Below are 15,577 nucleotides of genomic sequence, written 5' to 3'. Positions count from 1 at the left end.
GGACAGGTTTGAAATCCATGGTAAAAGCACAGATATGCACGTGTACATGGTTAGAACGGGACTTCCATTAAAGTCTTTTTAAGAAAAAAATCCAGGGTATATAAGTAACATTTAGGGGTCAATGTGTCCAAATTGTGAAAGCGTTTGTTTTCTCACGTGGTAGATGTCTCTAGTAATAGAGTTTGTGACTTTGTGTGTCCTGGTTTCTGAGTAAGCATCTAAGATTTCTGCTGCATCCTCGAGACAATGCAAACCAAGCGAATAGTAATTGTGCTCATAGAAATGGAAAATTACATTTTAATATTTAAAGACCATTATATATTTTCCAAATCACAGACCTGAATGCTACTTACTATTACTTTTCAGACCTTGGAGAAACAGAGTTTAAATTAAAATAGAGATTGGTGACAAATTCAACAAACAATCCTGTTATTCAAGTGAAAAAAAGAACAAGTGCAAAGAAGAAAATATCTGTAGGAGGAACAGAAACAGTGTTCTACATGCTTTAAGTACAAGTTTAAAGACTTGTTTCACTAGTCAGATTGCTCAGTTATGTGATGGTTACTCTTTTAATTTGTACCAAATATGTAGTCCTTATGCAAAATGAACTTGAAGATATCAGTAATGAAAAGTAACTTTGAAAAACCCTTTTTAAAACTACACATGTTCTGAGTAAGTGGTAGCCTCTGGGACCAAAACATGAAGCCAACAAGGAGCTGTCAGAAACTGTAATTCCTTGATGGGCTATTTGAAGCTGTCTCTAAAACTGAATCAGTTTTAATAAGTATCCATGTTAAAATCTACATTAGAATGAAGCATATTTACAGCCTGGTACAAAAATAGTTTTTATTAGTATAACTTTTATAGTCCTTTAAAAATTGGTTTCCTCTGTTTGTAAAGCCGCAAGTCCTTTTCTCACAAGGCGAAAAGACCTCCCATGAAAAACACCTGAAAACCAAAGACTGCATATAAAAGATGGACATAGCCATTTTTGTTGTTTTCCCTCCAGTCCCAGATCTCGCGATGCTAACAGTGTGTAAAATCTCACCACTAGATGTCAGTAGATTGCAATCAACTGAATTCTGTCTTCTTACTTACTCAATTCAAGTACACAATCCAACTGTGGTGACCACTGCAGGATAAATGACTCTGGCCACCATTTATGTGTAGTGAGAATGCGGTGTCAGTCCACTGTTCACCTTAGCTGTCAATATACTGGGTGTCCATGGCAATTTACTCTGGAGGAGGCTATAAAAGAAGTCAGTATGAGTTGATGAATCAGTGAAGCTCACTTCTGACTGATGACAACGATAACTGAGGTGAGTTGTTGAGGATATCCTGAATTTTTCTGTTGGTAAGACCTGCTGAACCTCCCTGAGCCTGGTTCTGATGGAAGATTTCTTCCTGTAAAAGGGAGTTTTTCCTTCCCACTGTCACCATGTTCTTGCTCAAGAGGGTCATCTGATTGTTGGTCTTTGCTTTATATTTTTGGAGCGTCTTTGGTGCTATAAAAAATACATTTAATTGAATAAGTTCGATTAAAAGTATCCCCATGAGAAGAAAACAGTTGTGGCTTTATGACACAAAGAAAACCGATTCTTGGTAGTTTTCCTAATTGTGTGCAAAACTCAACAAAAAGAAATGCAAAAAAAGAAGAAAAAAATGGGAAAACTGGCACAAAAAAATCAACATGATTACATTTACAGTTTTCTCCCATGAACCTTAAACTGACCACCACGGTAGAAAACAGTCATTTCTTTCAAGTTGTTTTGCATTGTTCTTCATGCCTCACGGGCATCATTCGTTTTGCTGCATGAATGCAGCCAGTGTTTGCTTTGAATCAAGCCATCTCATCTTCTTATCCGTGCTCTCTAAACTTTTGTCCTATTAGCTCACTGAGCCTGATGGGAAAACAATCCTGGACCTGAAAACAATGTTGTGTTCAACCACCCTAGGGCTGAGACGAGCTGCTGCCAAATGACTCAATTCAAACACTGCACTTGAAATTGGATCATTATGTGAATCTGTCAGAAGAGGGAATCCAACATGAAATGAGAATCACAACAGGGCAATAGTTTATTTTAGCATTTATTTCAACACCTTAGTTGTACCTCTATCATGTTGTTTACCAGTATACTGTATTTTATTTAAAACAAAAATTATATATATATATTTATATATTTATATATACCTTTTATCTCTGCATACTTATGCTCAAACTGTATGTAGTCATAGTCGTTATGCATTTCACTAGACCTAAAATGCTCTTTTAAATCATAGTATGTAATGCTTTCTACACTACTGCTCAATCCTTTCTCCTTTTCGACCATAATGTGATAGCAACTCGTCATAAGAATACAGAGCTGTAATTTTAAACTCACATGTAGAAAATATGCAGTATACTAACGTGTCAGCTTCACAGGGGTCACCACAGGGCGAGCAGTATAGAAAGCATTTACAGAAAACCCAAAATGAATCATAAACAAAACAAAGCTTCAAAGAATTTTGCCCACACTATTTGGAAGACGGAGATTCTTAAAATGTTTAAATACTTAATATTATAATCTTCATTATACTATATTTTTATATGTTATCTTTGTCGTTGCCATCATCATCATTACATACAGAGCTATAAATGATGTGTTTTTGCCTTACAGTTGATTTTACTGCAAATGGCTAAACTGGCACGTTAAAAACAAAATCCAGGATGTTCATGTTCACCTCTATGCAACACTCATAGTATTTTAAGTTTATCGCAGAAAAATCCCTTTTAAAAGTGAGTCAGAGCTTTTCTTTCTGAGGGGTAATGTGTGTGGAACAGTGAAACATTTGGATTGTCATCTGGTGAGAAAAGATAAACAATGCTGTCTGAGCATTATAAATACATTTTGAAAAAGGCATTAGAGAAAGAAAGGGGCTCAGGGGGCAAAGCATTTGACTACCAACGCAGGCAGATGGACACACACGCACAAAATCAGACACACACAGACTCACAGAGGCTTAAGGTTGAGGAAGTCAGGCAGACAGAAGCAGTAAAAAGCCCTTTTTGATCACTGCACCTGCTGTGTGAGAGAGAGGGCGTTCAACATTATGGCATGGTAGAGGATGGAGCCAGCCTTTGACCTGTGCTATGGCCAGTAAACACCAAGAAAGTCTAAGAAAAATGGTTTGAAATGACATGCTAAACATTTCATTTCTAATATGCCATTTCCTTTCTGCAGAATAATCAAGACAACAATAAAAAGATTAATTTAACAACAACAGTTTTTCAAATTTCTGTCCTCGTTTTTCACAACTTTGATTCCAACAATTAGAAATACCCTGACCAGTTTGAAATGAATGATTGCAATCAGCACTTAGTACAAAACAAATGGTTTCTACTAATAGTGAATTCAGTTTCACATGGAAGATATATTTAGCGCTTGCAAAGTACATACATACAAAGCATACTGGGGCAACCTTTGGGGGAAAATGGCAAATATATAAAACAGTACTGTGGTTGTTTAGCTTTTCTTCTATCATCATTTACAAAAAAAAGCCTTTCTCCCACATTCTGACTTTGGCTCCAGTACTCGCAGCCATCGATACTCTGATCTGCTTAAAGCTACAAAACTGATGTTAGGATATGGCCCTCTGCTTTTACAAGAGTTTCTGGCTCAGACATAATCAGTAACATTTAATTGGGCTTCACCCTTTAAGCAGCAACTTTGCAACTTTTTCTTTGAACTTAGACTCAAGTTTTCTCATTGCTGCAAAGCAGCAGATGGTGTGAGAATCCATCTGTCAGTGTGTGTGAGAATATGAGTGCAAGTGCGTATGTGTGTTTATTCTTTTACAGCACAAAACGGTGTGTTAATTAAATGCCTGTCCATCAAAAGTTTTAAAGTATATTTCAGATGAAAAGCATTATCTTTAGAAATTCTTATCTTCTTCATCACCTCTTTTGACCAATAGTTCTACAAATTTCCATCCAGTGCTCTAAAACAAATGTGCAAGACAACATGTTTCTCCACATATCCATGGATTCAAACAAGTTCAACGCAAGCTGTTGTTGTCCACTGTTCTTCTCTTGCAAATCTTCTGTTACTGATCATCTTTGTCATTTCATTTCTTTCCCTCTTTTTCATCTTTGAATCACACCTTCATTCTCTCAGTCTGTGTCTCGGGGAGGAGTACTGACATGCAAAGGAGAAGAGAGCCGCCTGGGAAGAGAAGGAGGCCAAATCAAAGAATAAGAATGGGTGGAAACTTAAAAAAGATGGAACGACTAAGGTTGATATGACTAGGTTACTAAAGTGAAAGAGAAGGGAATGGAGAGAAGATGCGATGACCTTATCAATTTATATGCCTCTAATGAAGGAAGGGGATGGTTGAGCTAACTTGCATGGTAGTAATGAGACTCTTTGACTTTCCTTCATCATCCAGTGCTTCTTTTTGACCTCGTTGCCTCTCTGTTTTCCAGAGTCTATTAGTCCTCCCTCACCTGTCAGTGAGTTTCTTCAGTGCCCTCTCGATGTTCATTCGATGCCCCACACGTGTCACTCCTAGATCCAAGAAGTCATCCTTGGTGAGTGAAGGCAGATGTGATCCATCTATCTCATTGTCTATAAAACGCTCTCTGTGTTCACCCAGATTCAGATAAGCCAGCCAGTCGGCCACGTCATACTTGGTCCAGTAGGGTAGGGGTTTGATGGCAAATGGTTTAGTTGGAGGAGGAGGATTGAGATGGGGATAGTTGAGACAGGAAGGGCTAGGTGGTAAATGCATGGGGGAAGAGGCTCCAGAGAGAAAATGAGTGGGGGAGAGTGAACGGGAGACAAGCAAGGGATTTGGACTTGGCACACCAGATGGGGAAAACAGTGGAGGAGTTGAAGCTTTGTAGGCATCTCCTAGAGGGATGCCAGGAGATGGAGGAGTAAGGGGCCCGGGAAACTCAAATGGGTGGCTGTAGACGGGTGTGCTTGGAAGGATTGGGAGAGAGGAGGGTCTGGGAGGGGTGGGGCTTTGCTGTTCAGTGTTATAGATAAGAGGGCTGGGAGCCCGACGTCGAGCAACTGACGACCGCATCTCTTTTGTAGGACTGCATGGAAAATCAAAAGTCTGTCTACGCATCTTGGACCTGTGCTTAGGTGATGTTGGGTATGGGCAGTAGGTTGGAGAATGGGGAGGATGTGAATGAACTGGGGACGAGGGCATTTGTGGAGAAGGGGATCGGGTCCAGTTGCGCTGAACTGGGACTTGAGGGGAGGGCGAGACAGAAGGTGTTGCCGAGAGGTTGGGGGTCAGGGTCTGACGATGCTGTGGGGAGGAAGTGGGCAGCGGTGAGGTCGAGCGTCCAGTGGGAGGGCTATGAAAAGCATCACTGTAATCCGCTGAATACCTAAAAGACAAATAAAATGATCCTGTAAAATGTAATTCACACTATCAAATATCTTTCATTTAGTTATAATATCAAGAAGAGGTGAAAATAAGCAAACCTATGCATGGTGGGAGACTTTGGAGTGTGGCTCCACTCATCCATGCTCTTCATGCTGCTCATCTGCTGTAGCTTGGAGCTTAGTTCATTGATGATGCTGGCTTTCACACCTGAGAGAGGTGAGTGAATTCTGCGGCCATCCAAAACCAAAACGCCTCTCTGGACTCCAGCTTGCTCGTGTTCTCCAAGGTCACTCCAGCCCACCGATCGAGTGTCCATGGGCCTCTCTAAGCAGGCAGCCAGGGCAGAGCTGAAGCCGTCTTCCATCTTGGATCGACTCTGCTTGTGCTTCCTTTCATCTGAAAATCCTCCATCTATACCGGTGTCTTCTGGGTTGTTTTGTCTGTGTAACTGCAAAGGAGCGGGATTGGTGCTGTTCTGCCTACGTAGTGCTACAGATGGGCCCCTCCCTCCACCCTCCTTGTAATGAGTCATCTTCGGAAACACGGGATTTGCCAATTTGGCGCTGTGCACCTCAAATGTTTGCCCACCTGAGTAGGTTGTGCAAGGATCCTGATGTTCACTGATTTTCTCCCCCTCTCCTCCTCGCCCATCTCCTCCAACCCCTCCTCTCTCTCCTCTTAGCCCACAGAGTCCCAGCATTTCTAAATGGTGGTCACTGCTACTGTGACTGTCCAGCTCTTCAATTCCAGAATCCACCACAGCTTCTTGCCAGTCTCCGCTCTTGTGTATAATAGTAGTCTGATGAGTGTGGTCAGATGCTTTTCCCCCTGTGGTGAAGCCAGCCTTGGGCCCAGCCATAGTCATACTGTAGTCAGAGGATGCTGGAGAAGTTGTGGTGGTGGTGGCAGCAGCAGTTGCAGTCATGGTCGTGGTAGCATAGGTCATGGTAGTGGTGAGGGTGGCAGTGCCTCTGTCCTGTGCTGGGGTATGAATACCTATTGAGGGGTCGTTAGAGCTGCTGTAATAGGGGTGGGAATGGGACATGGGCTGGGGTCTGTGTAGTGATGTAGGAGGCAGAGAAGCAGCAGAGGTGGTGGTGGTGGTGGTAATGGAGGTGGAGGCAGAGGGAAAGATCTGTGGGGATGGATAAGATGGAGAGAGAGCTGACTGCGTGAGGTTGGCCACTTCACTGTCATAGGAAGTAAGGCTGGAGGTAGCTGAGTCGCCACCCTGTGAAGTGGGTTGGGGAGGATTTGAGGTCCTGGGGGATGGGGGAGGAGGTGGGGCGGGTGGAGCAGCAGAAACAGAATGCTGACCCTGGTGTTGACGATGTTGCGAAAATTCCCGGACCCTCTCATTCTTACCATTAGCAAACTGCAAAGGAGGGGGCAAGGGATCTGCGAAGACAAACTCATCATCTGCGTCTATTGATGGAGCTGGTGGAGGCAAAACCATGAGTCCTAAATTTCCACCTGCTCCCGCCCTAGCTTCTTCCATTGCTTCGTGTGCTTGTGAAGGGGCTGTGGGGACAGTATACTGAGGAATGTAGCTGGTGTTGGGAGTGCTTTCCATCTGAAGGAAGGAAGGTCTGCGGGGGGCAGGTTGAGTTGGTGGGGGAGGAGGCTGTATAGGTGGAGCAGGCCTGCTGTCATACACCTCCTTTTCTCGCTCCCTGGGACTTTGTGGGTAGTACTGGGTTGAATATTGGCTGTTTCTGTCTTCAGAGAAGCGAACTCTAAGACCTTCCCTGGGTCCTCCCTCCTTTTCTCTTTCCACACGCTCCCCACCTCCCCCTCCCAAACGTAATATCCTTGGTGATTGTGGCCGACTCAGAGATGCAGGAGAGGTGGTAGTGGTGGGGGAACTTAGGTGGAGAGATACTGGAGAAGTGTAGGCCGACTGCGTTGGCGTTGCAAAAAGAGAAGGTGTTGGAGTCTGAACAGGGGTGGGGAAGGCTCCTACAGTGGAAAGTTGCCGGCCAAAATGTCTGTCCTCTCGTCGTGTCCTGCGATCATCTTTTAGAGCCCGCTCTCTTGCAGCTAGGGCCAATCCCAGAGGGGATGAGGGGTCCAGAACCTTCCCGGTAAGTGGGTGAATGAAGGTAGTAGCAGGCTGGGTTCCATACATTGAGGGAGCTGACTTAGGCTGGCCGTCCTGATTGAGGACAGGGGAAGAATACTCAGGCAGGCCAAAAGCTGGGGGCATGCTGCTGGAATAGCTGATGTAGTTGTCTCCAGAAAACATGCCTTCATCTATAGACTTGGAAGGCCGAAGCCGAGGGGTGGGCACTTCCATTTGTGAGCCCTGTAAAGGCTGAATTCGCACTCCTTGTATTCCTCCTCCCTCTCCAGCTCCACATCCTGCTTCCACTTGGATGTCCTCCTCTGATGAGAGGAAGAAAGAAGCACTCTTTCTCCTCATATCTCGAAAGCGTTCCCTTTCCCTGCGTGCTCCTCCACCTGCAAATGTTGTACCAAATGCTGAACTATAATCCAAGTTTTCTAGGTTTTGCTGTGAGGAAACCGAAGGGGCAACAGTTGATGAAGGCAAAGAAGTCGATGTTGGAGGTTGAGGTGGCACAGAGGTGAGTGGTGAGGGCAGGCTAGTATTAGGGCTGTCTGGGGTTGCCTCTCCAGAGGTTTGGTCTTCCACATCTTGGGAGGGCTCAGCCTCCATGCTGCTACCCTGGCTGCTTCGACCACTGCTACTGGTGGAGGGCGCTTTGACAATGATGGTGGGGATGGGGATAGAGCTCTTCTCTTTGGTTGCACCTCCTTTTCCTCGATGCTGTCTCAGACCATCTTCCACTTTTGACTGTTTCATCAAAGCTCCCCGACCTCCCCTCCTTGCCACCCCTCTGCCAACTCCTCCACTCTGATCCCGGTTGGACACAGGTGGTTGATGCTGGGGTGCTTGTTGTTGGGCCTTAGGCTTAGCACTTGTTGGGGGTGTAGCACTGCTGTAGCCTCTCCTTAATCCTCCCATCTTGCCACCACCTCTCCTGGGCGCCTCTGGCTCTCTGATGCACAGTCCTTCTGACTGCCTCCGAAGGGTGGGAACCATGACCTGCTGGTTCATTACACCTGGTCCTGCCCTCTCCCAGCCAGCTTGGGAAGGATGCCCTGGCTGAGAGTGGAGCTGGTAGTGAGGTTGAGATACAGGGGGGATTGGCATGGCAGGTCCTCTACCCGGATGAGGGCCTGCAGACAAAGGTGGCTCTGGAGCAGATGTGTTTGGTGGTGGGGGGATTTCTTCTGGTCCAGGCACAGACAGGCTGCGAGCTAACTTCATAGCAGGTGGGTGAAGGTACTGCCTTTCCTCCTCTGTTACACCTAAGAAGAAGGTCACACACATTTAGAAACATTTACAAGAAGAAGCTGTACTGAGCTGGCAGATATCTCTTAATAAGAACTGACATTACCAATAGATTTTTGACGCATCATGACTGCATGCTGGGGACCGTGGCCTGGTTGATAATGAGCTTGGTTGTAGTCAAAACCAGGTCCAGCTTGTACCATTGCCAGTGATGACTGCTGATCATATAGTTGCTTCAGGTACCAAAAAAAAAAAGAAAAAAAGAAAAGTAAGTAAAAGAGAATAAATGAGAATTTAAAATGAAGGAGGTCTATAAAGAGAAGAAATGCAATAGGAATTTAGATATAATCAAATTAAAACTGATGTTGGCTGTTGTTGAGTAGATATATACAGAATAATCCAATACATAAAAAACAATAAGTCTGAGTAACAGTACATTAGGCAGCAGAGTATAGATGAATGGACATAATCTGACTCACACTAAACAAATGTTTTGGAGTGGGTGGTCAATAGTCAATCATTTTCTCTAAAGTGCAGCGAGGGCAGGAGAAGACCCAGAGCTAAAGACCAAGTTGGTTTATAGATTTGAATTATTTTTGTTGGTATTAGTCACCTCTATGACTAAATACTGTATGTGCTAAAGCAGTGGAGAAGATCTGAGAGGGTGAAATAGCTGTTGAGTAATTGTTTGTGTGTGTGTGTGTGTGTGTGTGTGTGTGTGTGTGTGTGTGTGTGTATAGTTATATATAGTTAAAGATCAATAAATCGATAGATGGAAATACAGCAAAGAAGGCGAAAACAGTTTCTACAATTCTAATGAGTTTGAAAGATCATTTAGTATGATTAGCTTTGTTCTCCAACACCAGTATTCAACAACTTTTTTGTTATTTCTTTAAGTAGTCTTCAGGAATAGTTCTCCAGGCTTTTAAAAGACATTCACAACTCTTCTTTGGATGCTGGGTACTTTTTGTTCCAATCTCTTTCAAGGTTTCTTGTGGGATCATCTGGGCCTCGGAGAATCCAATGCATGACTGAGTGTGTTCTATAGTTTATTTTCCTATCCAGGTATGCATTGACAGTATGTTTGGGCCCATTTTCATGTTGAAAAATGAAGCAATTGGCAATCAGATGCTTTCCAGATGGTATTCTGAAAAATCTGATGGTACTTTTCTGCGTTCATAATTTCATCGATTTTGACCAGACAACACTAAAGCCCCAAATCCTAACAGAGGCTCCATTGTAGACACTCACTGTTGTACCGCTCCCTGATCTCCTCCATACATACTGAATCAGAATTTTCAATTTTGGATTCATAACACACAAACTTTTCTCTGTATTTGCCTTCCTCAAAACTTTAGACCATTTCTGATGATCAGCAAACAGTAGATGGAACAATTAAAGGTCCAGATGAATCTCCTAGGTGACTTTAAAGCCCCATTTCCATTAGTACCTCCTCGGATCGACTCGCCGCAGTTTTCAGCGGGTATATTTTACCTTGACATCCACCCTTATTGTAGTGTTCGTGTTGCACATTAATTACATCATGGGATGCTCAGATGCGTTGCTATGACAACGTCCACGCACATTAGGTAGTACTCAACTGTAATGGAGAACCAGTTGATCTGAGCTGAGTCATGGCGAGCTATGGCGAGTCGATCCAAATAGGTACTAACGGAAAAGTGGCTTTAGATACTGCTCATGTGCAGTAGATAGTTTTGTTTGTCCTCCACTTGTCCAGTTTCTTTACATTTTTTAAGGACTTCTTTTAAAAAAAAAAACAAAACAAAAAAACAAACAGTTTTCATGGCAAATTCATAAAAAATGGGAGCATATGATAATTTGGCAAAGTGTGCTAGTAACAAAATCCACAAAGATACAATTCAAAATTCGTTCTGCTCATTAAAAATGATGAAAAATGACAAAAAGCCTAGCTCCTTAGAAGCAAAATATAAAGAAAGGAGGGGTGATTATATTCAAAATTGCTCCTTAACTCGAGATCAAGCCATTCACATTGCAGCAACTTAGTGCATTTAAGCACATGGACATGATCCAGACAACCTGCTGAAGGTCAAACTGGGCATCAGAATGGAGAAGAAAGGAGATTTAAGTGAGAGAAAATATCCAGTGAGCGGCACTTCTCTGGGCAAAAAATACCTTGTTGATGTCACAAGTCAGATGAGAAGTGCTTTGAAGTGATACAAATGCAAACGTAACCCAACAGAGGTCATCAGAAGAAGGTCTGAGGAATATTTCTAGCATCTTGTTAAATCTTTGATTTTGTGCCACAAAGAATTAAAAGGGGTCCAATTGAGGCAATAGGAATAGCTTGGTATAAGAAAAGGATTTTCTTTTATGAACTGTGATGCATGCAGAGCAATGTTAGTATAATCCAGAAATAACAAAAAGGATAAAAAAAAAAAAACAAAGGTCAAAATGAGCATTAAAGGCCCCCTTTAATAACTTGTTGACATGTATGTGCTACAGGAATGACCTCAACTAGGACCATTTCCTCACAATTCCCAACAGTACCTCCTTGGACACATTGGGAACAATACTCTTGCTTCGGTCCCTCTTGCCTCCATGACCTCTCTGGCCCTGGTTGTCTGATGTCATGGTGTGTTGGGCGGCAGCCAAGATTTCATCCAGTTTATCTAAAACACAGACAGAGCAGAGGGCATAAGACATAAGGCGTAAGTCAGGGCATAAGGAAACAGAGGAGTAGTCGAAGAGCTGTAAATAAAGAAACTAAAGGAAGATTTCAGTGATCCTACTCCTCTGTCCTTAAAGGTACAGTGTGTAAAATTTCACCTCTAGCATAACCCCAGCTACGATGGCACTGTGGGACAACAACTCTTCTCTAGTGAATGAAGGCTATCAGTCCACTGGTTACCTAAGTCATTAATATGTGTCCATATCTATTTTCTCAGGATGAGGCTATAAAGCTTTATGAAATGAGTCTGGTGAGTCAGTGATGGTCACTTCTGACCAGTGACAGCGATACTGAGGTGAGCTGCTGTTATCTAGTGTTAGTAAAACTTCCTTTGAAGTGGATCTAATGCTGTTGGACACTTATCAAATAAACTATCATACATTTTGTGTAACGTAATCAAACTTTTTTTACTATATATTTTTTAGGACACTCCAGCCCAACATTAGCTGGCATAACGTTAGCTTATAATGAGCTGCTGTTGTATAGCTGGCTCATTGTCAGCAGCCCTGAGATGGGAGGTTCACATATCTAATCTGGTGACAACAAGTGACTGCAACACTACTGGGAATAGATAAGCAGGTTTATGCACATTTCCATGTGACTTCAATCCAGATGATTAGGTTTGATATGAGGGAGGAGAGACCAGTGGTGCAGGAGGTGGAAAAAGACAATACGAAAAATGATGATAAAAGTATACATAAACAGATGTTAAATGGTCATATATAGTTTGAAAGAGCCACTGTATTTCTCAGCCACTGTATACAAGATGGACTCTGCCTGTATGAGCAGTTTATGATGCAGCTATATCAGTTTGCTGGAAGTCATAATCACAGACCAAATAACCTCAAAAAACTATGCACTGTACCTTTAACGTATCTAAACACCTTCTTACAGTATCACAAGAGCAGTGAGAGTGATTTCTTACTTAAAGCCATCTGATAGACGGTCCTCTTCTTATCAGGACCCTGAGAGGACTCGTACTCTGGAAAAATAAGCAAAAAAGACATCAAACTGACTGATTTTTAATTAAAGCTCAGAGGCTGATAGGGGTGATGATAACACTGATACTCACCTGCTTTCTTTTTCCACGGAGAGGCAGCTGTTGCACGCGTAATTGGGGAAAGAGAAATTAGGTGTGACTAGAACTTCTGCAAAGTGTGTAAAGCAGATGAAGAGATGAAGTACATACTCAGACACATGTGATGGTGTGAATGCTGATGTGATGATAGGGATGTTGATGGGGACAGAAATGATCATGAGAGCACACAAATCTGTGATTCTCCCACCTTTGTCCACTGCATGCAGCACATTTGGTTTGAAAAGAAGAGAGAAAACAGAGCTGTTTGTGACAAATGACATTTTAAATGTATCATTTTTACAACACGCCGCTGCTTTTGTATCGCTTAACCTCACTGTTTAATTGCCACCTTTCTTCTTCATGGCTAACATGCAAATGAATCAAAAGACTTCTTCCCATGAAGCTGTTGCTAGTGAAAAAAAATGCACCACTCTGGATAATTTTCTTGGCTTTCTGCATCAACTTGGTTAATATTTAATGCTGTGTTTCCTTAATAGTACCACAGTACTATACCATCCTCCTGCAGAAAAGCTGCTAACCCACCCCAGAAGAAGCCTTTTCAATGTGACCCCCAGAACTCATGCTTTTGCGCTTTGTCCCTTCTTTCGTCTTACCCATATCTTCCAGCTCTGATGTCATTGACTTGGAGCGCAGGGCAATGGCAGGAGGAGTCAGTCTTTTTGTCTGCTGTGGGGCTGCCAAGGGAAGCCAGCCAAATGCAGATTTAATGTTTAGAATTCTTGTATACAACCCATTGCAACAGGCTTTCAGCTTGACGTAAACATGCAATCAGGTTAATCATCACATGGTAAACACAGAATGCAAACGGCGTAAGACGAAAATCTGACTAGTACCTCGCTTTCGAGCCGTGTCCTCCAGTTCAGGGTTTCGAGCAACCATGACAACTTTCACCATGAGACTGTTGCCGCCCTGCCGGATCATGTTGACAACCTGCCGATGACCAACCTTCACCACATTCTGACCGTTCACCTGCCAGAAAAACACAGAACAAAATGAAAAATCCACTCTAGTCGCACAGAGTGGTTGAAAAACCTGAGACAGTTTGGAGTGCACACTTTAGGTATTGTCTCCTCTTACCCAGTGGTTCACTTTAACAATTTGGCTTTCTTGTGTGGTTTAAAACATAAATCTTACTGGTTTCTGGGCAGGTGCACCAGCAAGTCAAGCTGCAACTTAATAACAGTTACAAAAGCTTGGGCAGCTATATAAGTGACTCATATTAAGTTGAATAGTAATGAACAGTTTCTGTCAGCTGTAACAAAGGTTTGACAATCACCATTTTTAGTGCCAGGGTTTTAAGGGAACATACAGAAACTCTTAAAGGCTAGAGAGTTGCAGCAACTACAAGCACAGCAGCCTCCAAATGACCATAACTAAAATGCAAATTATATATTTAGGAGAAGTATAGAAATAATCGCATCAATGCATCATATCCTGCACATATTTTCAGTGCACACAAATGTCTTTACCCTGTCCATTCTCTGTCTTCTTTATTGTCTGTTTTTGCTATTATTAAAGGAACATACAATCACTGAACAGCAAGTGAAGAAAGCATTAGCATTTTGTAACGTGTTTCCTGCAGCTTCCTATGTTTGTTGCATAATACATGAACATATGACCCCAGTTTCTGTTTTACAAAACTACTTCTTTCTTCATAGGTCTTGAATTGAAAGTAAAAGTTAGCATGCCGGTTACCTCGATGAGGAAGTCCCCCATCCTCAGGCCCGCTCTCCACGCCACGCCCCCCTCATCAACAGACTCCAGGTACTGCAGCGCGGGGAATGCTGGCGTTGGAGTGAACTCCTCTATGGGAGTCTGAGCTGTAGATGATAACAAAACAAGAGGTTCACCATGACAAGAGCATGGATTTGATAATTATGCAGTAGTTGGGAGATTAAAATGTTGGCTAAACTACTAATAAGACTTAGAAATCCTTGGCAATACGTGATGAACTTTGAGAAGACGCTCACCTTTGGCTCCCCTGAGTACAAACCCAAAGCCCTCATTGTCTTTCTTCTGTAGGAGCACAGTCTTCTCCTTAATGATGTAGTCACTTGAAAAAAGTAGAGAACGGGTATGTGAAATGAAGGAAGGGGTGAAAAAAAAAGAGAGAGTTGGAGATGAAGATATGATTGTCTAGTAGAAGAAAAGTGTTACGGTCATGCAATTAATGCATCTTCTAAATGTGGAAAACAGCTATACTGCAACACATTCTGAAAACACACTGCAGCAAAAGATACTTGGGCTTGTGGATGTCATACAAAAAGCTCTGGTGCACAAAAGAGGGTTGATGGCGGGGATACAGTTAGTGTCACAATGGGAGGAATTGTATATGAGATGACATTCCATACTATGGAGTAATCCAGCTAGAGCTGACAAGCACTGGGCCGGGGGGAACAGCACATTAGAAAAATGTGCACATCCACTGATAATGGAAACTTCCAAATGCACCCAAATCGCTGCATTAGCTTTCACCGCCTCTGGCAGCTTTTGCAAGGATACTGCTTCACCGACTCCTGCGCAACCACTACCGGTCATACATGACACTTCAAATTATGTACAAGAAGTCAGACGGGCCTCTAATCCACCCCCCACCATCACAAACGGCTCCTCTTGCTCAAAGACTACAGTCCGAGAACATAGAAACATCGATCACAGGCTTTGGAGATGCAATCTTATTATGAGACGGCTTGAGTAGTGGCTCAGCAAGCTCCTTCATTATTCTATTACCATGTCTGGGACGTTTTAGCCAGGCTGCTTTACAACACTTTCTCTAATACAGGGCCAGTTAAATGGACTCCACACTGCCACACACAACCACATCTCATGAGTCATTTCTGGACTTGACTTTCTAACAATGTCAATTCACCCTGCCCCTGCTAGACAGCCCGGGGCTCGAGCAGAGTTGTATGATTAAAGAGGAATTCCAGATATTTCTTTCACAGGCAGCTCATTTTTTGTGTTAGTTTGTGCTGCTTGACTTAACTCAAACTGACACTCCAACGGAAATCAAATCAAAGGATTTGATTTCCCAAAGAAAAAAAAATGGCAGAACAGTGAGAGAACAGGAAGT

The 15,577-nt window shown here is 42.9% G+C and overlaps 1 protein-coding gene across 2 annotated transcripts in view; it reads right to left on the bottom strand.

The window, feature by feature from the left end:
- Positions 1–2,070: 2,070 nt before the first annotated feature.
- LOC102781682 (SH3 and multiple ankyrin repeat domains protein 1-like) overlaps positions 2,071–15,577 on the bottom strand; it is a 46,107-nt gene continuing 32,600 nt past the window's right edge. For both annotated transcript variants that reach the window (XM_006801022.2, XM_006801021.3), the window contains 12 exons: positions 14,475–14,557; positions 14,200–14,324; positions 13,338–13,473; positions 13,098–13,178; positions 12,692–12,700; positions 12,478–12,504; positions 12,331–12,387; positions 11,225–11,346; positions 8,802–8,928; positions 5,478–8,712; positions 4,484–5,380; positions 2,071–4,202 (listed from right to left, as the gene is read on the bottom strand). In XM_006801022.2, the coding sequence (XP_006801085.2) occupies positions 4,151–4,202; positions 4,484–5,380; positions 5,478–8,712; positions 8,802–8,928; positions 11,225–11,346; positions 12,331–12,387; positions 12,478–12,504; positions 12,692–12,700; positions 13,098–13,178; positions 13,338–13,473; positions 14,200–14,324; positions 14,475–14,557 (4,951 nt within the window). In that variant the 3' untranslated portion in view covers positions 2,071–4,150. The remainder of the gene's footprint in view (positions 4,203–4,483; positions 5,381–5,477; positions 8,713–8,801; positions 8,929–11,224; positions 11,347–12,330; positions 12,388–12,477; positions 12,505–12,691; positions 12,701–13,097; positions 13,179–13,337; positions 13,474–14,199; positions 14,325–14,474; positions 14,558–15,577) is intronic.

The sequence above is a fragment of the Neolamprologus brichardi genome, chromosome 8, assembly GCF_056152115.1.
Source record: "Neolamprologus brichardi isolate AB-2024 chromosome 8, ASM5615211v1, whole genome shotgun sequence".
NCBI classification, from domain to species: domain Eukaryota; kingdom Metazoa; phylum Chordata; class Actinopteri; order Cichliformes; family Cichlidae; genus Neolamprologus; species Neolamprologus brichardi.
This window is presented reverse-complemented; position numbering and strand designations above follow the sequence as displayed.